General features: G+C 38.4%; 1 protein-coding gene across 1 annotated transcript; it reads right to left on the bottom strand.

The window, feature by feature from the left end:
* Nucleotides 1–139: 139 nt before the first annotated feature.
* DARS2 (aspartyl-tRNA synthetase 2, mitochondrial) lies at nucleotides 140–25,904 on the bottom strand. Its single transcript, XM_081221059.1, is given in 18 exon segments — nucleotides 140–449; nucleotides 452–631; nucleotides 1,915–1,990; nucleotides 4,220–4,330; nucleotides 4,532–4,750; nucleotides 7,321–7,470; nucleotides 12,325–12,387; nucleotides 13,715–13,822; nucleotides 15,215–15,394; nucleotides 16,292–16,361; nucleotides 17,374–17,480; nucleotides 18,491–18,537; nucleotides 19,129–19,252; nucleotides 20,666–20,761; nucleotides 21,158–21,259; nucleotides 23,228–23,294; nucleotides 24,445–24,544; nucleotides 25,205–25,904. Coding segments are annotated over 18 exon segments (1,962 nt in total). The 5' UTR covers nucleotides 25,326–25,904; the 3' UTR covers nucleotides 140–408.
* Between the last annotated feature and the right edge of the window lie 176 nt (nucleotides 25,905–26,080).

Below are 26,080 nucleotides of genomic sequence, written 5' to 3'. Positions count from 1 at the left end.
TTTATAGGATTCTCTTGATGAGGCTGGTTGAACTGACCCCTCCATCAATGGACCAGTCTAAAGGGGCAAGAATCTTCCCACATTTCACATATGGTTTGATTACCTCTGTCCTAAGAGAACAATCTACTATCTGGGTATGAAAAACATGATTAGAAAACACTATGCCATTATGTTACTCTGTCAAAGAGCCATGTTTCACACCTCTCCAAGTAAAAAGAAACTTCAAAAAAGTCCCAAATAAAATAATCCTAATAATGCATGCTCTCGTTAAAATTGGATACCTTTTATCTGTTTCTTCATTGAGGTGAAGAATGTTGCCTGGATTCCTTCCATTTAAAAACTTGAAGTCAGATCTGTGGCTGAACTCCAGATCTGATTTTAGCCTTGGGGAAGCAAAGAGGACAAAACTCAAAAGCTCAGCTTTCTGGATGGCATGGATGATTCAATGAACTCTTTTCTGTTTCTGAGTCTGTTGGCCAGGAGACCTGGATATGATAGGGCTTCAGTTCCTCAGGCGGGATAGAATCTGGGGCATTGCTCATAAGGTCGTGCCCCTGGAAAGATTTGGGGAAGGCTATGACATCTCTGATGCTTGGCGCTCCAGTGACAAGGCACATCAGTCTGTCTAACCCTGTAAAATACAAAGTTAATAGATGAGAATGTAACCTAAGGTTGGGGGTGACTTAATTTTTCTATAAAGGTTGTAGAAAACTTTTAAGTAGGAACCTTTAATAAGTTGCAGCTAAGCATAGTTCCCTGCCTTTTTAGAGAACTTTTGTTTGTTTGAGAGGTTTCTTTTATCTCATTCCAGAAAAGTGCTCAGGACTAATATTCACACGCTACTGGGATTAATAGTCACAGCAATTAATGAGTCCTGAGCAAGGGCTTACTGAAGGTTGAACAAAATTAGGTGCTGTGCAGGGGACTCCAAAAACACAGAAGGAAGCCCCTATTGTTGAGAGCCTACAACCTAGAACTTCTCACACTCTTCTTTGTTTGATAAAACAAGCAGTGTGAGCAACCAAGGCCATCAGAAAGGCACTGGCTCTCATTAGTTATCTATTTTACACATAGTAGTGTATATATGTCAATCCCAGTCTCCCAATTCATCCCGCCCTCCCCTTCCCCCCTTGGTATCCATATGTTTGTTCTGTACGTCTGTGTCTCTATTTCTGCCTTGCAAATAAGTTCATCTGTATCATTTTTCTAGTTTCCACATATAAGAACCTACTGTACAGCACAGGGAACTCTACTCAATACTCTGTGGTAATCTAAATAGAAAGGAAATCCAAAAAAGAGGAGATATATGTATATACATAGCTGATTCACTTTGCTGTATAGCAGAAACAAACACAACATTGTAAAGCAACTATACTCCAATAAAAGTTAATTAAAAAAAAAAAAAGAAAGGCACTGGCATATTCCTACTTTCACACAAGCTGAATACTGTGGAGCAGTACTTTTCACACTCTTATGAATTTGTCTGTGAGCCTCCAGGGATTTGAGCAATATTGACTTAAGACTCTGTAGTTTCATTCTATTAAAAAATCTTTCAAATGCAAATTATCAGTTAAGTTTTATCTTTATAAATGGTTAAATATATTTTTAAAGTATATCATCAGGGAATTCCCTGGTGGTCCAGTGGTTAGGACTTGGTGCTTTCACTGCTGAGGGCCCGGGTTCAATCGCTGGTTGGGGAACTAAGATCCTACAAGGCACATGGTGCGGCCAAAAAAAAAGTCATCAAAATGAAAAACACCAAATTAAATTCTTTAGAACCCTTGGGCTCATCCCCTACCCTCTTTACTCCTCCATTCCCCCTAACCCCACCCTCTTCCCCATAAGCTGAGCATCCAAATTTGACACTTAGAGCTACAGAATTAAATTTAGCTTGTAAAAGGACAGATTGTTTACCTATGGCAATTCCTCCATGAGGGGGCGCCCCATAATCTAAAGCCTGGAGCAGGTGGGAGAGCAATTTCACGTCTTCCTGAAATTCAAAAGATAATTCAATTTAAATACACACTGAGGGTCCACTAGGTGCCACACAATACAAGAAGTTGCTAAAGGGAAAATAAAAGTTGAGTTAAAAAAGTACCTTAAGAGGTTTACAGTTTAGCAAGGGAATATGACAAGTCACCGATACTACAACATGCAGGGAAATGCCTGGGGCTCAGTAAATGCAGCTATTATTATGCTGGTAATGCAGACAGGGTAAGACCAATTAAGGACATGGAGATGTGGCCTCAGAAAGGTAGGATGAAAGAAGGAACCGGATCTGTCAGGATCTGTCAGAGGGACCAAGAGGAGAGAATGTTATTAGAAGGGCAACAATGCAGATGCTGCCAGAAGGTAGGATGGCTTGTGGGCCAACAACAGCCCACTGGATTTGGTGGCCATGCAAGTTACTTTTGTGAGGCAATGCCTGTAGAAATGTTGAAAATCTGTCTGAATGGTTCCCTAACCAGTCTACAGATCACAATCAAGTGGCAAACTTTTAAGGAACAAATGCCCAAGCCTCACGTCTAGAGCTTTTTATTTAATTGGTCTGGTAAGGAGCAGTGAGTGTTTTTTTGTTTGTTTGTTTTTAATGCTTTCCAGGTGATTCTGTTCTAATGTGCAGAAGGGCTGAGAAACACTGGTTGGTAGGGAAGAAGTGGAAGCAATGTATTCTCACTGACATTTTGAGAAGCTTGAAAGGAATGAAAAAAATACGCTGGGAAACATTAGGGGCTTTGGCTTAAGAGGAGAAAAGTTAAGGGAGTTTGCAGTGTTTTTAAAGCTAAAGAGGGAGTTTGGTGTTGAGTTCTCCAATCCTATTCTTAGAAATAAAGTTCCCGGGACTTACCTGGTGGCGCAGTGGTTAAGAATCCGCCTGCCAATGCAGGGGACATAGGTTTGAGCCCTGGTCTGGGAAGATCCCACATGCCGAGGAGCAACTAAGCCCGTGCGCCACAACTACTGAGCCTGCGCTCTAGAGCCTGCGAGTCACAAATACTGAGCCCGTGAGCCACAACTACTGAGCCCATGAGCCACAACTACTGAAGCCTGCGCGCCTAGAGTCGTGCTCCGCAACAAGAGAAGCCACCGCAATGAGAAGCCCGTGCACAGCAACGAAGACCCAACGCAGCCAAAAATAAATAAATAAAATAAATAAATTTATTTAAAAAAAAAGAAATAAAGTTCCTCTATCCCACCTCACCCCTGGTAGTTAATCCCACAAAATGATCTTTTAGGATCAGACTCTTGGACATTTGCCTTCCTAAAATCTATCCTAGCCTCTTAAAGAGTCATCAACAAACTGCAGATTCTTAGGCTTGCATCTATAGCGACTCTTCTTTTGAAAATTCTGATTAACCCACTCTCTGTCATTAAAATCTACCCCCACCTCAAATACTAAGTGACATAAAATCCTTTCAAACCTTTCTCTCTTTCTCTAGCATTATCAACATTTTCAGTCATTTCAGACTACATCCTTTTTTGAGCAGTGCAGTGGTTAGGAGTTTAGGAGCTTGGGTTCAAGAACCAACCTGCCTGGATTCGAATCCTGCCTCTGCTTGCTTCTGTGCTGTGTGACTTTGGGCAAATTAATTCATCTGCCTCAGTTTCTTATCTTTAAAATGAGTAGAATAAAGGTCTTAATTTAAAAAGTAACTGTGAGGGACTTCCCTGGTGGCGCAGTGGTTAAGAATCCACCTGCCAATGCAGGGGACATGGGTTTGAGCCCTGGTCTGGGAAGATCCCACATGCTGTGGAGCAACTAAGCCTGTGTGCCACAACTACTGAGCCTGTGCTCTAGAGCCCATGAGCCACAACTACTGAGCCCACGTGCCACAACTACTGAAGCCCATGTGCCTAGAGCCCATGCTCTGCAACAAGAGAAGCCACCGCAATGAGAAGTCCGTGCACTGCAGCGAAAAGTAGCCCCTGCTCACCACAACTAGAGAAAGCCCACGCGCAGCAACGAAGACCCAATGCAGCCAAAAAAAAAAAAAAGTAACTGTGAGGATTAAATGTGTCCATGTGTATAAGGTACCTAGTGCCTGGCATATAGTAGTCACTAAAAAATACATATTGTTATTTATTTTTCAAAGTCTAAAGGTAGAGAAATAAGCTGATACTATTTTACATCTAGTGAATCCTCCATTCATAACAAATTTTAACAAAACGGACAAATATTACAGTTTTTTAAAAAGGCCAAGTTAGAAGATGATGTTACCTTTAGTACTGTTGCCAGGATGTAATGCTGTAGCTCTGCATCATGAATTCGGATAGAACCACCTCCTATCTCACTGCCGTTTAAAACCAAGTCATAGTGTTGGCTACGGACCTAGAAGATTCAAAGAGCCTTTATGTTAGAGAAAATCTCTGGTTTTCTGTTCTGTACGTTGAAGACCCTGTAGCTACTTAGAGACAATGGCTCAAACTCAGATTTCTTCTGGGGCTTCCAGAACTGGGTCAGACTATGAAACCTGAAGTTCTTTGCCTTGTTTCCATATTTCCTTTTAATTTGGAAGTATAGATACGTTACCTTTTGGGGCTCAGTGTAAAGGAGGTGGATGTCACTGGGGTGGGGAGCAGTAAATGGGTGATGGGCTGTCTCCAGCTCTTTGGGATTTTCCTCCTTGGGAAAGAAGAGGGGGAAATCCACAACCCAAAGGAAAGAGAACAGAGCTGGGTCACGAAGCACCACTCCTCTTGCTTCTAGAAGGTCAGCACACTCCAGTCGTAATTTTCCCAACAAAGAGCACTGCAAACAGAAGATACAAACGTTGAGCTAACTGCTGTGACAGAGTAGGCAGAAAATGACACAACATGGATTCTAAAGCCAGGCCTTTCTCTGAGAAAGGATTAGCCAATTTACAGATGAGATGCTCTTAGCCTCTCAGGAGAGAAAGATCTGAGGATGATCTGACTGCGACATGGTTGAGAATCGTCAGACTCAGCCAACTTGGTGAGTATCTGCCAACACAGTGACTGAGAACACAGGTATCAGAGCTTGATTCACCTGGGTCTATATATCACTTTGGCTACTGACTAACTTCTCTGCACCTTTTTCCATAGTAAAATGGAGAAAGAAGTATCTACTCCAAAGACTGTTGTGAAGATCAAGTCAGATAAGCTCTATAATATGAACCAGCTATTATGATTATTATTTCCTTATTGTTCCTGAAAGGTTGTGGTGAGGAACTGATGGGAGCCTGGAACACACTTAATGTTCAATAGTGTTGGCTGTTATTAGACAGACAGTATGGATTAGAGGTTACATTAAGAATGTGACTTCTGGAACTGGACTTTGTGGGTTAGAAACCTGGCTCCTCTCCTCTACCTCCTAGCTATGTGACTGTGAACAAATTCTCAACCTCTGTGCCTCAGTTTTCTTATCTTTTAAAATGGTAACAGTATCAATACTTCTCTCAATAGGGTTGGCATGAGGATTAAGTTAGTTAATATACACCAAGTACTTGAAACAGTTGTGGGCAAACAGAGAGTGCTAACTGTGATAAGTGCTAACGATGACAGGCAGGGCATCCCTGAGAAAGGGCAATTAGTCAGAACAGGAGACATGCCTGGAGACATGCACAGGGTGTCACTCTGTAGCCTCTTCTATCTGACACTTAGATATCCACAAAGGGCACCTTCACTGTGACATATTCAGAATGCTAATGTTATTCCTCATAAATCTGCTTTCTAGCATTCTCTCAAGGAAGTCCCAATAGGAATTAGAGTGATGCCTTTCTGGGAAGAGAACAGGAGCAGTTTTAGTTCATGCCAGGGGAAAGTTTAATAGCCAAATGAATTTGCAGCAGGATTTTTAATACAAAATCCCAAATTCTTTTTTAAGAAATGCATTGACAATAAAATTTGTAAGTAACTGGTGCATCCCCCAGCAAACTTAACAGTACTGGCTCATGGCTGGTATTAAAAACTAATGTTGAGGGCTTCCCTGGTGGCACGGTGGTTGAGAGTCCGCCTGCCGATGCAGGGGACACGCGTTCGTGCCCCGGTCTGGGAAGATCCCACATGCGTGGAGCAGCTGGGCCCGTAAGCCATGGCCGCTGAGCCTGCGCGTCCGGAGCCTGTGCTCCGCAACGGGAGAGGCCACAACAGTGAGAGGCCCACGTACCACAAAAAACCCCCCAAAAAACAAACTAATGTTGATAAATGAATTAATTTAAAAAAAAAAGACTGTAGGGAATTCCCTGGCAGTCCATTGGTTAGGACTCCACGCTTCACTTCTGAGGGCCCAGGTTCGATCCCTGGTCGGGGAACTAAAATCCCACAAGCTGTGTGCCATGGCCAAAAGAAAAAAAGAAGGCTGTAATATCAAGAAAAGTTGTAATTACATAGCTTTCCTCACTCTACTATTGCAGGGAAAGGTAAGGACAGTGGATTATATTTAGCTTTATAGCTGAACTCTGAAACTTCTCCTTTGGAAGATATAATGATAAATAAGCACAGTGCAAATATCAATTAGAAGAATGAACTTGATAAAGTACTAATCAGATACTATAAGGATATCATATTATACTATAGTGTAAGGATGAATTTTTATTTATTTATTTATTTTTGGCTGCGCCCCATGGCTTGCGGGATCTTAGTTCCCCAACCAGGAACTGAACCCGGGCCCCGGCAGTGAAAGTGCCGAGTCCTAACCACTGGACTGCCAGGGAATTCCCAAGGATGAATTTTTATCATGTTTGATCTTTACAGTATATTTTCAATATTCATGTTTGAGTTTTATACCACACTTTGTATATTTTATAATGATCTCTAAAGTTAAATCCATTGTTCCATACGTCTCCTGAAGAATGGTGATTTAGCCGGTGCATGGCAGCCTGCACCACCTCCCAGCTGCTGCTCCTGAGGAAAAAGGGTACTCCCTCAACCAAGTAGGGCCAGGGGTGTCTGCCAGCCCAGCAGCCCTCCAGCAGTCTGATCTGTCCCTCCACATTTTCGGGAATGCATTATGTACAAAAGTTTGGGACAACCAACTTTTCTTAATCTGTAAAACTTCAAAAATGAAAATATTTTTTCACAGTTGTAAAATGAATACCAATAGCTCTCTACCTAAGTGGCTTTCCTAGACCCAGATCTAATCACTGTGAGCAATGCCAATGTAGGCTGTTAGCTGATGAAAAAAAACTCTAGTTTTTATACAGTGCATTTTATTACAGTGCCAAAAGACATAAAAACTCATGCAGAGCAGCTCCAATTTATGAAATTAACAGTCAATTTCAAATATGTACTATACACACAGCAGAAGAGAGGCATCATTCAGCATCAACAGCACAGATGCCAGGAGGTAATGTTGCTTACTGCTTTCTTATGCTCTCCGGCAGTTAGCAGGACCACATCCTCCTCTTGGGTCTCCAACAGTCTGATTAGTCCCAAGCCTTGCTCCTCCATTATGAACTTAGCAACTGGAGAATTCCAGTTATTGGTTTTCAAGAATATAGGTAAGACTTCCTGTGACAAAGAAAAAGACTTATACATTTTTCAAAAAGCGGGGTTGATTTATTTTTCCTGGAGTACAAAGATTTCTTGTTTCCAAAAGAAAATGAACCTATATGAGATTATCTCTATTCCCTCCCTGAAGCCCTTCAGAACGATACTAAAGGAACCTAAAAATTAATCTCACCAAAATGAAAAAAAAAAAAAAAAAAAGGAATGAAGGGTGGGAAGGGATATCAGAGCGAAGAGATTTCAGAAAATTTTTGGCAGGTTGCAGGTGAATGGAATAGGAATGACCAAAGAAGCAAGATGCAGGAAGCTCTGGCCTAGAGAACAATGGAGCAGCTTCAGCACAGGAAGGAACTGATCTTACCCTGCAAAATCCTAGAGGTGCAGGGCTCTTAAGAAGAGCCCTGGGGTGATAGCCAACTGTCTTGTTGCTCACCCAAAACTAAACCTAATCATTTACAAAACCTAACCATTTACAAAACCATTTACAAAACCTAACCATTTCTAAACCTAACCATTTACAAAAGCCCCTTTAAACAGCTTTTTAAATGGCTCATATTCTTACATATGTACAATTAACAATCACATCACCACACATTGAAGAAGCTAGAGCATTAAGAAAAAAAAGACCCAGATAAACAGAAAAAAAATGACCCTAGAGAAAAGAGATAATTTAGGGACCAAAAAACTTGAATCCTCAAAGATATTAAAAAAGGTATTTTATCAATAAGACCAGAATAAAATGCAATGAAAAGAAGTAAGAAAGAGCTAGTGGGAAATAAAAATATGATTGCTTAAAAAAAAAATTCAACAGAAGAGTTGAAGAAATCTCCCAGAAAGCATAAAAAAGACAAATTTTGCACAGATGAAAGACATGAGCCTTCATATTCAAAGGACCCTTCAAGTGCGCAACACACTGAATGAAAAATGACTCAAAGTTATACAGACTGAAATTTCAGAGCATCAGGAATCAGGAGGCTGAAAGCTTCCAAAGGGAAAAAAAAATTAGGTTTACTATAAAAGAGTAAATTCATACAAACATCAGACTTCTTATTAGTAACAGTAGGTATAAAAAAATAAAGCAATGCCTCCAATGATCTAAGGCTCATTGTCACATGCAGCTATTTAAATTTAAAGTAAAATGAAATAAAATAAAAAATTCAGTTCCTCAGGTATACATTTGCCACATATCAAGCATTCAATAGCCACACTGGCTGGTGGCTACCATAGTGGACAATGCAGATATGAAACAGTTCCATCATTGCAGAAGGTCTACTGGACAGCACTGTTCTAAAGGGATATGACTACCAATTCAAAATTTTATACCAAGCCAAATTATTAATCAAGTGTGAGGTTTTGAACACAAAGACATTTTTAGACATATAAGGATTCAGAAAGTTTCTCTTTCACATGCTGTCTTAGGAAGTTACTTGAGGATATAATCCAGCACGAGTAAGAAAGAGGAAGATCTGGGATCCAGGAAAAGAGTAGCTTCAACTCAGAAGAGGAATGAAGAAAATGTCCAGAAAGACAGCTGTGAAGAGGTACAGAGTAACTAGGTAAGGTCTGTGTATGTGAGCCTTACCTCTCATTGCAGGAGGCACGATGAAAGGTTTAAAATGGATAAGTAGGGGCTTCCCTGGTGGCACAGTGGTTAAGAATCTGCCTGCTCGTTCAGGGGACACGGGTTTGAGCCCTGGTCCAGGAAGATCCCACATGCCTCAGAGCAACTAAGCCTGTGCGCCACAACTACTGAGCCTGTGCTCTAGAGCCTGCGAGCTACAACTACTGAGCCTGTGCTCTAGAGCCCGTGAGCCACAACTACTGAACCCGTGAGCCACAACTACTGAGGCCCGCAGGCCTAGAGCCCATGCTCCACAACAAGAGAAGCCACTGCAATGAGAAGCCCGCGGACCGCAAAGAAGAGTAGCCCCCACTTGCCGCAACTAGAGAAAGCCTGTGTGCAGCAACAAAGACCCAACACAGCCAAAAATTTTTTTTAAAAAGGCATTCTGATAAAACCAGAGGTACTCTGGTATGGGACTAGAATAGAGTGAGCTAGAGTAAACACTTATTGTATTGAACTATTAATCCTTCTTTACAATTTGTTTTTTTTTAAACCATGTACATGCAGCATATTGCTAAAAATAAACATTAAAAACAATTCAAGCCAAATCAAGTTAAAACATATTAATACATTTTAAAAATATAAAAATTCAGGAAATTAGGAAAGTAAAAAAGAAAAGAGAAGAAAGAGAAGAAGAAGAAAATGTAATGATAGTCCCATCAACTAAAGGCCGCCAAAGTTAACTCTCAGGCCTATTTCATGTTCCTATGGTTCCTAAATACAGGTTTCAAACACTAGTAAAATAAAAACAAAGAAAATTGGGAGATATAGGGTTGACAATTTTCAGTTTTATCAAAGGCATAAAACTAACCCCAAATATCTACTATTACCATCATTTCATAAAAGAAAACACATTTCTATAGCAAAAAATGAGAAGTATAGTCCTTTAAATTCATTTAACTTTATGAAAAGCTTTTTATACCCCTGGCTTTTCTTATTTTGCCTTGACCCATTTTGGAAACCATTATCCTTTCTGTTTTCTTGAAAAATCCCTTTGAACTTGATGTATAAGACTAGTGATGTGTGGTAGTAGAGGTGGGTAGTCCATTTTCTTTTTTTTTTCCTCTCTTTTTAAAAAAAAAAATTGAAGTATAGTTGATTTACAATATTGTGTTAGTTTCAGGTGTACAGCAAAGTGATTCGGTTATTCATATATATTTATTTTTTGATTCTTTTCTGTTATAGGTTATTACAAGATACTGACTATAGTTCCCTGGGCTATACAGTAAATCACTGTTGCTTATCTATTTTATATATGGTAGTGTGCATTTATTAATGCCAAACTCCTAATTTATCCCTTCCCCACTTCCCCTTGGTAACCATGTTTGTTTTCTATGTCTGTGAGTTTGTTTTTTGGTAAATAAGTTCATTTGTATTGTTTATTAGATTCCACATATAAGTGATATATTTGTCTTTCTCTGACTTACTTCACTTAGTATGATAATCTCTATCTCCACCCATGTTGCTGCAAATGGCATTATTTTGTTGTTCTTTTATGGCTGAGTAATATTCCATTGTGTGTGTGTACACACACACACACCCCACATCTTTATCCATTCATCTGTTGATGGATACTTAGGTTGCTTCCATAACTTGGTTATTGTAAATAGTGCTGCTATGAACACTGTGGTGCATGTATCTTTTCAAACTAGAGGTTTGCTCTTTTCTGGATATATACCAGGAGTGTGATTGCTGGATCATATGGTAACTTTATTTTTAGTTTTTTAAGGAACCTCCATACTGTTCTCCATAGTGGCTGCATCAATTTACATTCCCACCAACAGTGTAGGAGGGTTCCCTTTTCTCCACACCCTCTCCAGCATTTATCATTTGTAGACTTTTTGATGATGGCATTGTAGTTTTGGTTTGCATCTCTCTAATAATTAACGATGTTGAGCATCTTTTCATGTGCCTATTGGCCATCTGTGTGTCTTCCTTGGAGAAATGTCTATTTAGGTCTTCTGCCCATTTTTTGACTGGGTTGTTTGGCTTTTTGATATTGAGTTGTATGTGCTGTTTGTAATTTTGGAAATAAAGCCCTTGTTGGTCACATTTGCAAATATTTTCTCCCAGTCCGTAGGTTGTCTTCTTGTCTTGTTTATGGTTTCCTTTGCTGTGCAAAAGCTTATAAGTTTGATTAGGTCCCATTTGTTTATTTTTACTTTTATTTCTTTTGCCTTGCGAGACTGATCTAACAAAGTATTACTACGACTTATGTCAGAGAATGTTTTGCCTATGTTCTCTTCTAGGAGTTATATGGTGTCATGTCTTATATTTTAAATCTTTAAGCCATTTTGAGATTATTTTTGTGTATGGTGTGAGGGTGTGTTCTAACTTCATTGATTTACATGTGGCTGTCCAGCTTTCCCAACACCACTTGCTGAAAAGACTGTCTGAGTAGTCCATTTTCAATCCACAAATACAGTGTTTATACATGGTTATGATCAGTGAATATATAGTTCTGTATTCTCCTTTTCCTACAAATCATTATAACCTGAATATTTTTCCTACATTACAAACTTTTAGTTAAGAGACAAAATTTTTAAAAGGAACTTTAATATTTATTCCTTTAATTCTACCTTAATTTATTTAATCACTCCCATATGGTTTCATTGTATTCCTGTAAATGATACTGTGCATAAGTGTCCTCATATCTAAGATCCTTTCTTTAAAGTATAGAAAATTATTGACTCAAGGAGTCATATTTTAAAATATGACTATTTTTAAAGTTAGTGATTGCAAAATGGCTGAGGTAATTTATACTTCCAGTGACAGTGTAAGAATGCCCATTCCCTGCGCCTCCTCTGTATTTTAGTGCTGCTGTTCACCAAGCCAAGAACACAAAGTGTATCTGTCAGAGGAAAGGTATATTCATAATTCTAAAAAGGGTATGGGAAGAACAATGAATACTGGCTTTCTTTCATATCTGCCATGCTTTCATTTAAACCTTGGGCACATGGGGTTCTATTTAATTTTCCCAACTGCATTAAAGTACAACTGTTTATTTTAAAAGGCTATGGTTGCACTTTCACACTCTGATTAATGGTGAATTCAACTAAGTTGAAGTTTTGGAGTTATACCCAGGGGTAAGATTAACTTTAAAAATAAAAAGAAGAAAAGTAGAATGATCTGAAATAACAAGCCCCTCAAACCTAATGATAGCATAAGAGCTCAAGCAATTAACAGTTAAAAATATAGAATCCCTAAAAGAAAGGAAAAAACCTGCTCCTTACCTGATTAAAATGGTCAGCTGCAAATTTTCTAATGGACTCAATGTCTTTCCTTTTTAAGTATTTCTGTTGAAAGAAAATCAAAGTAAACTCATCAATATGACACTTAGCTTCACAAACATGTTTATGAAATGAAATGGGAAACAAATATATTTTGTGTTTTTCCATCACAATAATAAGATTCAATAAAGATTTAATTTCTGTTGTCAAATGACAAAATTTTAAGCCTTGTTACAGGGTGTCTTTTTTTCTAATTATGCAGGTCTTATTGGAAATAGCTGTGAATGTATTCCACAGAAGACTGTGTAGCTATAATATGTTCAAAATGAATCTTTGCAACTGAATTGTGAAGGATCAGTAAAATCAATAAGAGGATTCAGAATTTGATTATTTCAAGTCTCTTAAAATTCTTTATATCTTACTTTTCTAAATTATCTCAATGTGTTTCTAAGTGAGACATTATGGCTATCATCATCACTAATCATGGAGCACTTAATTAGGTATGGGAGATATAAAAAAGGTGAAAACATGGTTCATGACCCTGCAGTCCTTATAATCTACTTGGGAAAGAATTGGACATACTCCAATTGGGGTAAATAATAATAACAAGCAATATATGTTATACCGAGATTACCCAAACACATTCAATATGTCTGGACTAGAATACAGACACCAAATTACTTTCCACTGAACGTATGAAGTGAAAAAAAAAGTAATGAGACTGAATTCTTATCCCCATTTTAAATATACTAATATGCTTATGTATCCAACTGAATAGCCTTTCAAAATAGTAATCTTATTCAAAATACTTTTAGAACTCTTCTTAAATTATTTTCAAAGCAGGTGTACTAACTACAGAAAATAGACATGCCCCATTACTTAAGAGTCCATGCTTACCCAACCCAACCCAACCATTCTTTCTCTCTCCTACCCTCATTTCCCTTCCTTTTGCTTTTCATAGCTCCACCTCCTTTCTCTTCCCATTATTAATGCAATAGACCCCAGAGCGTCAGAAGACCAAGAACCAACACACAAGGGCTATGCTGGAGCTGGTATGGGGCTGGGAGCTGTTGGACAAACTGAGGCTGGAGACAGAATAGGAATACTATTTTATACTCATCACTGGTGGAAGTAAACCCAAATGAAGTACAGGAGAACTTTACAGCATTATTTAAAAGGAAAAATAAAAGCTCTAGATCTCGAGAGTGTAAACTCATATTCATAAAGTTTTATCATTTTCTACTTATAGTTTGAGACACTATTAGACTTTATATGAAAAAATGCATTTTTATTTAAAGAATTTTTCTTTCTAAAGTTTAAATGTACCAATGTTGAACATATTTAATTCCCAAATATATATTTTAGAGAAAATATAGAATTGTGCTCTACTTACTTCTCCTTCAGGGATACATATGGCTTTGATGGTTCCTTGGGGTTTACTAAGCACATCTTGAAGAAATCCAACCTCTGTGTTTCTGAACATATCACTGATATCTACAATCTGGAAAATGGATAACAGGAAAAGGTAATTAAACATGAAGTAATGTTTATCTCAAAACCTTTTTTAAAAAAACAAATTTATTTATTTATTTATGGCCGCATTTGGCTCTTCATTGCTGCACGCGGGCTTTCTCTAGTTGCGGCGAGCAGGGGCTACTCTCCATTGTGGTGCATGGGCTTCCCACTGCGGTGGCTTCTCTTGTTGTGGCTTGCGGGCTCTAGAGCACTGGCTCAGTAGTTGTGGCTCGCGTGCTCTTGAGTGCAGGCTCAGTAGCTGTGGTGCACAGGCTTAGTTGCTCCATGGCATGTGGGATCTTCCCAGACAAGGGATCGAACCCGTGTCCCCTGCATTGGCAGGTGGATTCCCAAGCACTGTGCCACCAGGGAAGTCCCTCAAAACCTTTTACAAACAATATTTTAAAGAGGAAAGTACGTCTTGTTAATGTTTATAGAGCACATTCATAGAGTGTTTACCATGGGCTGGGCACCATGACAAGTGTTAATGTACTAATTATTCATTAGTAATAATTCATTTCATCTGCACAACAAGAGTATGAGGTAGGCCCTCTTATTATCCCCATTTAATAGATGAGAAAACCAAGGCACAGAGAAAGAAATGACTTGCCCAAGATAACACAGCTAGTAAGTGGCAGAGCCAGAATTTAACTTAAGCAGTCTGACTTAAGAACCACCATTTCATATTACAAAAGAAGAAACAAGGAGTAGTCAAGCTGGCTGCTGTAAATAGGCAGAACTTTTTTGTGTGCTGTTTTTTTCATTCTGAGAATTGAGCACTGCCTATTCATGGACCGAGCAGAACTCAGTTCCTAAGGAATCTGCACTGAGAACTGAGATATAGAAATGTCACCAGCATTACAGTGATGAAGGGCTGTTGCTGTCTAAGAGCAACAGAGGCCTGCTAAGGAAAACTGCTCTGTGTAAGTTCTACTGTTACCCTTAGTTAAATATGGGTAGATCTTAACAATGTGAATAAACGTTTCCATATGTTTGAGCTCTTTATAGACCAGGGAAAAAGAATAAATAACTCTTAATCATTTGTCTTCCAAGTGCCATTTTAGCTTAAGAAAAATTCAAGAGGAAAGAACAGTTTTTTTTTTTCCTTTCAAGCTACCATTCATATCCATGTAACTAATAACTTGTCAGTAATAAAAACGTTATAGCAAGAACCTTGCTCTTGGAAATGAATCTCGGAACACAGTAGGTAGAGAAAAGGTACTGTAAGGCTAACAAGCTATTATTCTCTCCTGCTGTAGCTGGGTAACAACAAAAAATATGATATAACAGTGTGTGTAACTGGTTGTAAACATCAAAGTGGTTCAAAAGACTATAGGACTATTTGGGGTCAGAGTCTTGGAAAAGTGAAGAAAAGTACCTTCATCCCAAAGCGAATGTCAGGTTTATCAGTTCCATAGCTGGCCAATGCCTCAGCAAAAGTCATAGAAGGAAAAGGAACCACCACAGGATCTTTGTCACTGGGCCATGAATACTGGAGCAAACCCTCAATTAGACTCTGGATCCCAGTCTGTTCTACAAAGGACATCTCTATGTCAATCTGAAACCAAAGCAACATATGGAAACTAACTTGAAGAGCCACAATATTAGTATATACATACATATTTATATATTTCTCTTGTTTCAAATTACCATTGGATTCTGTTCTTAATACATGGGGAAGCAGGTTAAACATTACTGTACATCTAATGCTTTACATACATCAAACTGTTAGTTCCCACAACTATCTCATGGCTTAAGGCTCAGAGAGGCTAAGTGACTTGCCTGAGTATGTTTACATTACATTTGATCTTAGGTCTGTCCAACTCCAAATCTTATGGTTTTTGTGCTGGTTACTGATTTCTGTGCCATACTAATTAATATGATATCATACAGAAACTAAATCCTAATAGCTTTGATGACGTTGACCAGATAAATAGATTAAATATCAACATACAGAATTGTCTGTTTTAGTGCACAAGAGATTTTTTTAAAGAACTTTGTCATATCATGACCATTAAAACACTGTAGGAATCTGTCATTCCTTAGTTTATGACCATATTCTTTATAAACGGATCAAAAATTAAATAACTAATGCCTCAACTGCAGGTTAGTTTAATTAAATATCTGATAGATAAAATGTAATGGGGGCTTCCCTGGTGGCGCAGTGGTTGAGGGTCCGCCTGCCGATGCAGGGGACACGGGTTCGTGCCCCAGTCCGGGAGGATCCCACATGCCGTGAAGCGGCTGGGCCCGTGAGCCATGGCCGCTGAGCCTGCGCGTCCGGAGCCTGTGCTCCACAACAGGAGAGGCCACAACAGTGAGAGGCCCACATACCGCAAAAAAAAAAAAAAAAAAAAAAAGTAATGAGAAGTATATATAATTCCTGTCCTGGTTTTGACATTCTTGGCTGTAGCAAGGCTGAATCAGTAAGAGATGAGTGAATATAACTTAGTACCTGAGTAAATTCGGGCTGTCTGTCTGGTCTTGATCCTTCATCTCGATAACATCGGGCAACCTGAAAATATCTACAATTGGAAAATAGTGTTAATTGAGTCAGGATTCTAGAAACACACACACACTTTCCCCAAAAGTTCCTGGCAATGCAGGGTATAAAATAATAATGATACTAAAAGGTCATAAGAAATTTAAAAATTCTTTATGATGCTCTAATCTAATCAGATACATAGTTGACCCATGAGAAATTAACTGCTCAATATATTGTCTTACAAATATACAATGGCACCTTTGGATATTCATATATTAGACTGACATGCAAGGCAGTCCATGCTTCTTTATATACACTCTTTTGCTTCAGCCAAATTGAAATACTCACTGCTCCATGAATACACTTGAGCTTTCCTGTGCTATGCCATTCCAACTCTCATCTTCATCTGCTGAAATGCAGCTCTGTCCCAGAAGGCCTAGTTCCCAAAGTTTTTTTTTTTTTTTTTTTTTTGCGGTACGTGGGCCTCTCACTGTTGTGGCCTCTCCCGTCGCGGAGCACAGGCTCCGGATGCACAGGCTCAGCGGCCATGGCTCACGGGCCCAGCCGCTCCGCGGCATATGGGATCCTCCCGGACCGGGGCACGAACCCGTATCCCCTGCATCGGCAGGCGGACTCTCAACCACTGCGCCACCAGGGAGGCCCCCAAAGTTTTTAATATTTCCCAAAATAATATAATTTCAAACCTCTTAATACAACTAATTTGCAATGCTCAACATACTTATTTTCGATTTACATCACAGTTGATTTTAATATACTATTTTGTCTTACTAGATTCATTAGCTCCTTGAGAGCAAAACCTATTCTTTTTTAACCCCCTACCCCATCTACTAGCATAGAGCTTTGTACACGATGGTCACCCAATAAATCTTTACATAATGACTACACATTTTTAGGGTATTTTACAAGTATTTTCCAAACTCTCATATATTTTCAAACCTTCTTTTAAGAGATTAGACAATTTTGTGTTTCCTTGTCCCCTTTCTTCCCCCTCTTTTCCTTTTCTGACCAGTACTATCATAAAGAAAGCTCACCTGTCTAAACCACCAATCATCAGAAGCTGCTTAAACTGCTGAGGACTCTGAGGGAGAGAATAAAACTTTCCAGGTTCCCTGGATGGTACTACAAACTCTTTTGCACCCTTTGAATGAGAGAGAGGGAGAGCAGAGATATTATTAAAAAGCAAATTCAAGAACTGGTAGAAGTCAATACTTCAGTTCATCAATGAAATCAACAAAAGAGCAAAGTTCCCACAATGACAGATCATTTCTTGCTCATCCTTTAGTCCCCAAAAGGCTTGCACATAGTAGGCTTTAAATATTTGTATACAAAGTATTAAATGTATGCTTGTTGAAATGAATGCCCAATTCTGTTACTAGCTAAAAAGGATTTTGTGCATCAATTCCTATTCAAGTAATTCCTAACTGCTATTCTAAATTTAAACTATAATTTTATAAGTCCATAGACTGTATAAGTATCAGTGTTTGAAAATGTCAGTTCTTTTGTTTGTTTTTTTTACATCTTTATTGGAGTATAATTGCTTTACAATGGTGTGTTAGTTTCTGCTTTATAACAAAGTGAATCAGTTATATATATACATATGTTCCCACATGTCTTCCTTCTTGCGTCTCCCTCCCTCCCACCCTCCCTATCCCACCCCTCTAGGTGGTCACAAAGCACAGAGCTGATCTCCCTGTGCTATGCGGCTGCTTCCCACTAGCTATCTATTTTACGTTTGGTAGTGTATATATGTCCTGTCTCACTTCGTCACAGCTTACCCTTCCCCCTCACCATATCCTCAAGTCCATTCTCTAGTAGGTCTGTGTCTTTATTCCTGTCTTACCCCTAGGTTCTTCATGACAGAAAATGTCAGTTCTTAATGAACAATGGATTTATTTTTAATGAACCAATTCATTATTGATTTGTAGCTATAAACCTCAATGGAAAGAAAATGATGTAGGATTAAAGGATTCTGACTAAAAGTACTGACCCATATAATTTGCTCAACTCTTAAAATACCTAGTTAGTGTGAACATCCTAAGGCAGTAAAATAAATAAAAGAAATAGAACTAAGGGAATATAAAAGCAAAGTGGTCCAGTTTCATAACTAACAGGACATTTTCAGTAGGCTGATTTAAGGAATATACATACCCCTGGAGTCCTTTTAAATAATGTTGGTGTTTCTATATCCACAAACCCTAAAAAGAGAGAAATATCAGAATTTAATAGATGGGAATTTACCAAATATGATGTCTACAATACAGTCCAACAAATCTGAGGCTACCCTTTAATTAGGAATTTTGACTGAAATAAGCTACGAAGCATATTGATTCTGGTTTCTACAAACCCAAGAGGGAAGCTGAAGATTTTCATAAAATCCTATTCTGTTCATAAAGCTGGTAATTTTGTAATGAAATAATTCTGTTTGATAGATTCTTGTGTACTGAACTGTTATGGTTTTCCTTGTGTTCTGCTAGTGTAGCAAAAATAACACAAATATAGTAGAAAAAAACCTAGGACTGACTGAAGAGTCTAGTTTCATTCACATGACATTTCTGAGCTCCCAGCAAATGATGTACAAGCATGATAAAGAATTAAGACAATTTACAGATAACAACCAAAGGGCTGGTCCACCTTCAACAGTGATGGTAAATACTTAGACAACATTAACAGGCACTATCACCTCTAAAAGGCTGTATTTATGACCCAGTAGGGAACTAAATTATGTTTTATGTTACTAAATTATGTTCTAGGATAAAACACATGGAAATTACTGTTTCTTCCCTTACCATGTAGATTACAGAGATATTCCCGCATTTTCATGACCATCTGGGACCTCAGTCGCAGGTTATACTGCATTTGGACACCACGCAAATCTAAGTAGCGATACCGCAAACGAAGAGCCTCTGTTTTCTAAACAAATTTAAAGATTTTTGTTTAAATATTTTTCAAATATTAAAAAGATATTAACTTTAGATACAGATTGTGAATTTTCAAGAACTTTAGCTCTACCTTTAGCTTCCATCATTCGTGCACACACACCACCATCCTTAATTCCTATGACCTCTAGGCTTGTTACTAGCATAGATTTTACATTTTTCAGTGAACCACACTTCACTGACTGAAATTTGCCTACCTTACTAAACATTTATTCATTCTTTTTTTTCTGCCTTTTTTCTTTTTGACCACGTGGCTTGCAGGGTCTCAGTTCCCCGACCAGGGACTGAACCCGGGCCATGGCCATGAAAGCCCGGAATCCTAACCATTAGGCCACTAGGCCACCAGGGAACTCCCTACCCATTCAATTTTAAGCCTGGAGTTTTATCCTGAAAAAAAAAAAAGTAAAGATTTCAAAGATCATTAGAAAATATATACCAGGGCCAAAAACAGCCACAACTTTATGACCTGGATGGGACGACAAGTTTAAGAAATGCAAGCGAACAGCAGACGAATCTCTACAGCTGTACTAGTAGGAACACAGTGATAAGGTCTGCTTATTTTCAAGGCTGGAATTCTCTGCACCCCTCCTGTGCTGACAACCTTTTTTAAAAAGTCCTTTTCCCTGGAACAGTTTATTTCTTTGATACTAGAAATAGAAATAGAAGAACTACCTGTCATTTCTCTTTCTAAAAGCTTAGAGCTGGTGGAAAACTGCATATTTCCTTTTTTTCCCTACAACAAGGTCAACTCTGTAATTATACTGCTTTTTCTAATTAAAATATTAAGTACTGGGAACTCAACTGTAAGACTAAGTGGCCATGCAATTAAAAAAATCCTTTATAGATTAGTTTATAAATTAGGTATATATAAGTCTACAACTGTAGACAATTGTGACAAAGCTGAAAATTAGCTGGGTTTACATATCCAGTGCTGTCTAGCTTCCTCAAAGAACATCCTAAATTACAGTAATCATATTTATATGCCTTATAAACATTTTATCACTGTTAGAGGCTTAAACTTAATATATACAGGATCTCCCATGCCATGTGGCCATTTCTAAGGTAAACATAAATTTCCTCTCAAAATGTAAAACCATAGCAACAAAAAAAATGGAACAAAATAACACCTAAGTCTTAAAGACAACCTTGTTTCCAGCTGTCTGAAAAAACATTCTAGGTGTTCAGGAGCTGCAACAGCTTAAAGAACTGTTGATATTTAAGAACAGTTCACCAGGAAATTGTAAAACTAACAGAATAATTCATGATATAGCTATAACATGCTTAATTTTGTAGAAGTTAAACTTTTTCTTTAAAAAACTCTGAAAACACTTTACTGGTTATCAACATTTTCTAGATACTCTATTTTATTAGTAACAGAGGATGGCACCTTCACAAAGTCCTTAATTTCAAAGGGCAGCTTCTTGCAGGAATTCAGAAGTTTAGCTGTTTTAACTTTGATTTCAATCTCACCTGTTGGCATTTTCTTAAAGAGAGAAAGAGAGAAAAGACCTATTTTAAAAATCACTCATCAGGACATGTACACAATGAATATTTATAAAACACAAGCATTTATTTACATATGTAAAACACGGGGTGCTTATAGTGTATAGTTTAAAACATAAATGTCTGTGTACGACTTTGACATTCTTATGTATATCTGTGGCTGATGAGCTCATTACCAAATGACTTAACATGCATATTTACATAGGTGTTTATGTTTGCAGTGAAGATTTTAAAATCTGTAGGTTCATTTGTAGAACCTGCAGAGCTTTAGTGCTGGATATCTAATAGATACTCAGTCGCTGTTGCCTGAATGTGTTGACAGACAGTGCACATGTACACAGGTAAAATTTAAATAGACAGTTTCTAAATTACTAACTGGATTTTCTTGTCCTGGAGGTCGGGAAATTACTGTCCCGGACACTTGCACCACAGATTCCATGGGGGCTTCACATAAAATCTTCTTCACAGAAGCAGCCGACTACAGAATAAGAGGGGGAAATAGTTCCAACAAATAAATGAACTTAAAGGACTCTGCAGCAACTGTAGATTATGGCTTAGAAAAATGTTAATACTCATAGCTTAATTGCAATAAATACTGGGGCTTCTCTTAATGACTTTATTAAAGAATTTGGTAAACTGCATCCCCATTTTGACTCCGTATAATACAGCAAGTAAAACTATTAGTTAAGAATTAAAAATTTTTTTCCTTAAAGGAAAATAAGGAGAAGAATGATTAATGCAAACAATTCCCACATACTTTAAAGGCAACTGTCTCCAGGGTTAGCCTTAGAGGCAGTTAAATCCAAGAGCAATAATGGAGTCCAAAGTGAAGGAGTTCTCCTGGGTTAGCTATGCTCATCTCTGCATCCTGATCCCTGAAAGATAACCCATGGCTCTTTACTTACTTCAAACATTAAAAGCTGAGTAAATCTTATTTTTCTCAGGTGTACAAACATTTGTAAATATTACCAAAATAGAAACCAATGATGTTCAGCAAGCATGATGAGAGCTCTTAATTTTATCTAAATTTAATGGTAATTACTTTTTGAGCAGGTAGTACCTTCACATGGCTCAAATTCAAAGGGTATAAACAGATCTACAGTGAAAAGTCTCTCTCCAGCTCCTTAATTCCCCTCCCCAGAGATACCCAATGTTATGTGTACTTCCAGGAACAGTTCATAACATACACACACATACACATGCCCTTTATAGTACAGATAATATCACTCTACATGCTCTTCTGTGTCCCGTTTTTATATCTAACAATATACCTTGGATTTTTTCCCTATTACTACATAATAAGCTTCTTTAGTCTTTTCCATAGCTGTAAGGATGTACATTATTTTTTATACCAGTCTTTTATTGGGGAACATCTAGATTGTTCTTTCTTTTATTTTTAAATTTTATTTATTTATTTATTTATGGCTGTGTTGGGTCTTTGTTGCTGCACGCGGGCTTTCTCTAGTTGCGGCGAGCGGGGGCTACTCTTCATTGCAATGTGCGGGCTTCTCATTGCAGTGGCTTCTCTCATTGTGGAGCACGGGCTCTAGGCACGCAGGCTTCAGTAGTTGCAGCATGTGGGCTCAGTAGTTGCAGCATGTGGGCTCAGTAGTTGTGGCTCACGGGCTCTAGAGCACAGGCTCAATAGTTGTGGCACACAAGCTTAGTTGCTCCGCGGCATGTGGGATCTTCCCGGACCAGGGATCGAACCTGTGTCCCCTGCATCGGCAGGCGGATTCTCAACCATTGCGCCACCGGGGAAGCCCTAGATTGTTCTTTCGATTAAAAATATTTCAGCAGTGAATAACCTTGTATTTGTGTCATTTTGCATCTATGTAAGTCTACGTGTAGGATAGCTTTAAGATCATTGACTACAAGTGGAATGAATGGTTCAAAGGATATACGCATTTATAATTTTGATATTGCCAAATTGCCATCCATAGAGCTAGTGCCAAGTTATACTCCCTCCAGGAATGTATGAGCACTTGTTTCCCCAAACACAGTGTGTTGTCAATTCAGTGCATAAAAAATAACAATTCTGTGTAGCTTTAATTCATATTTCTCTGCCTATGAGTGAAGTTGGGCATATTTTCATATGTCTACAGACATATAGAAAAATAGCCACTTATATATTTTTTCTATAAATTTTATGTTCATAATCTGCACTCATCATTCTAGTGGGTCACTGGTATTTTTTAAAAAAAATTTTAATTGATTTGTAGTAGCCTTTAGGATATTAGAGAAATTAGCCCTTTGTCTGTGACATGAATTGCACATATTTTTTTGCAGTTTGTCATTTGTCTTAATGTGGCTTATGGTAGTTTTAATTTTCATTAACAGTAAACTTCTTAATTTGAAACCTTAAACATACTTATCCAACATGCTTCATTTATTCTAACCACAGCATCAAAGAGGCTTGGAGATAACAGGAGGAACCTTCTATTACCTCATCCTGAGGAATGATAACTTGAACAGGCCCATGGAAATCTCTTAGGACCAGGAAGATGTTTTGCCTGATTAATGAAGAAAGTGAACATATTAGGATAAAATCTTTGAGACCAAAATTTAAGCAGGCAAAACAAATTAAACAAATAAAAAACCCATGCAATTTCACATGTTGCTTTTTTATAATAAATAATATGCATTCATAGTTATATTTGTGTAATTATCTTGTAGATTAATGAAAAAACTTTTTCGTTTACAATTTCAACCTTTAGTAGCTATACGTACAGCTTACTAATGCTATCCAGATGGCTTATTAATGAAAAGGCAGATTTTAAAACTTAAAAAATGTTATTTGCTTAAGTCTTTATAAGAAATTTGAATTAAAATTGGAAACTTTCCATATATTAAAATCCAAAGGTAATATTTTAGCATATTAGAGACATCTGATTCGTCATTTTTTAAAATACGGCAATATAAAATCTTTTATTTTCCTAAAAATAAGATGTAATCTAAAATTTTCTAAAAGAGGTCCAGTACTAACTTAATACCTCTATAAGCCATCAAAAGGTCCCCCAAATCCCAATATTTTAGCATTCAACCAACATTTCTCATATAGTTCTTAGTACCATGAAGAGGTACAGAAAGCCTCCTCAGATTTTCCTTCAGGAGATAAAAGTCACCAAATGTATGGGTCAAATATCCACCCATTTGGGGCATATTCTTTAGGAAAATCACTCAATCTATGTATTTTGGATCTCTTCATTGTGAATTAATGTTCCATTCAAGTATGTTCTGGAATATAGAGATGAACAACAACAATAATATGTCCTCTAACATTAAGGAATCATTGTTCATGTTTTTAGGCTTTTTCTCTACCTAAATTTAGCAAAAACTATGCTTTTTTATGCTATGGAAGCTTACCAGCTTACCCAATTACTGGTCCTAGGAACTCTTCAATCTTAGTAAACCTAGGGACATTTCTGTCCCTTGGTGGATCACACTTATTATACCCTTCAACAGATGTTACTGGTACTTACTGAGAGTGACACTATTTGAGTCTTTGAAAACAAAAACAAAACTGAAAATTCAATGACTTCTGAGACTCCTACAGGAGTTGCAAAGCTTTTATTCTTCTGACTCGTTAAAAATTAATAGCAGTTTGAAATTGCCTTAGAAAAACCACCATCGTGCATACTTAAACCACCTGCCTCTATCTACCTTCGGTACTGAATCCATCCACACAAGGTGACTTCTTGGCCTAAGTGAGAAGGACGCAACTCTCCACACGTGTTGGTCCGGGCAACAAAGCTACTGAGTTCTTAAAGAAACGAAAAAAAAGTAAGATTAAAAAACATATCATTTGCACATTGTTTGAGAATAGACTCTCAAATCATACCATCTTTTTTCATGTCAATGGATGAAATTTATAAAGTTGAAGAATGTAATCACTCACTATTAAATTTACCTGCAAATGTGTCAAAAGCCATGTGAATAGCTGTCTTAATGTAAATTTTTGCCTTGTGTTAAGAATATAAATATTTTTGATCACCCAGCATCTGCATTAACCTAAAACGCACTCTTCGTAATAGTGCACATTTCTTCCCCAAATGAAATAGGATCTTGGGAATTTCATAAATTTGATGATGCAGTAACTGGTTTTAGTATGAATCTAGAGTGAAATAGTCACTTGTACATTTGAAAACCCTATTTAAAGTATTCTCAAGTATGAAAGAATTTTTTAGGCTTCTTATTCACAGCATGAGCTTAATGAATAGCCTATTCATGTGGTTACTTTTCTGCTCTTTTTAAATTCCAGGGAGAAAACTACATTATAAGAAATGAAGAGGGTGAATGATGTGCTTCTACCCATAAAGCTATCCAGTCGAGACTAGGGGAAAAATGGAATAAGCACTCTTGCTGCAGAGAAAAGGAGGAAGGGCTGGGCTGTTCAGAGGACAAACCTCTTCACTACATTCACCTGGAATTCTCCTCTGTGAACTCAGTACCAGACTTCGGGAGAAAGAACCCCAGATCAGCTGTGTGGTCCTTCTAGTGGGTCTGGATAAACCCCTGTACAGCCGACTTAACCAACAGAACATGTTAGAGCCGCAGGATGGCGAGACGCTCAGGAATCTCACGCTGCAGGTGTTGGATGGCGGTCAAAAGTCAGTTTGGGAAATACACACAAATCCCTTAAAATGTTAGGAGTTCCCACTCTCTTATATTTAAGCCCTTGTCCGCTGAACATTCAAGAGCTCGTGTCGGCAAACTAGATAAATCTGTAATCTGTCTTTGGGGTCTTTGGGGAAGTTGGGTAGGGGAAAGACCTTTTAAAATCTTTGTCCCCTCTCAACGCATCCGTTTCACTTCTATTAACAAACAAAGCTTCGGCCTGAAGTGACAAGCGTACGATTCCATACAGCAGCCAAGGTGGGACACCGCGGCCACGCAGAGGCAGCACGGGGCCGGTCAGCAGGCGCACGCCCTTCCCATCCTTCCACGCTTCCCCGAAGGTTCCTGCGGGCAGAACCGGAAAACAGGGAGGAAAACCAGCCCCGCGTTTCAAATCCCCCAAACCTGGTGGCCGACCTCGGGTCTTCAGAAGGAGGAATGCAAGCAAATCCAAAATGTTTCTAGGGCCCGAAACCACACACAGATCGCCGCTGGGAGCCAAGCACTCCTTAACCCACCCCACGAACAACCAAGATTACGGTGGAGGGAGTCAACCAGTCAGAACACAGGGAATGCCGCCATCTTTACTACGGGCGGAAATTTGAAGGACCGCTTAGCACCGGTAGAAAAGCGCGGAAGATTAACACCCCGCGATTAGGAAAGTAGACGATAATGGTTAGAG

The sequence above is a fragment of the Mesoplodon bidens genome (assembly GCF_964165515.1).
Source record: "Mesoplodon bidens genome assembly, chromosome: 2".
NCBI lineage: Eukaryota > Metazoa > Chordata > Mammalia > Artiodactyla > Ziphiidae > Mesoplodon > Mesoplodon bidens.
Note: the sequence above shows the minus strand (reverse complement) of the source record. Positions and strands in the feature narration are given on the sequence as shown.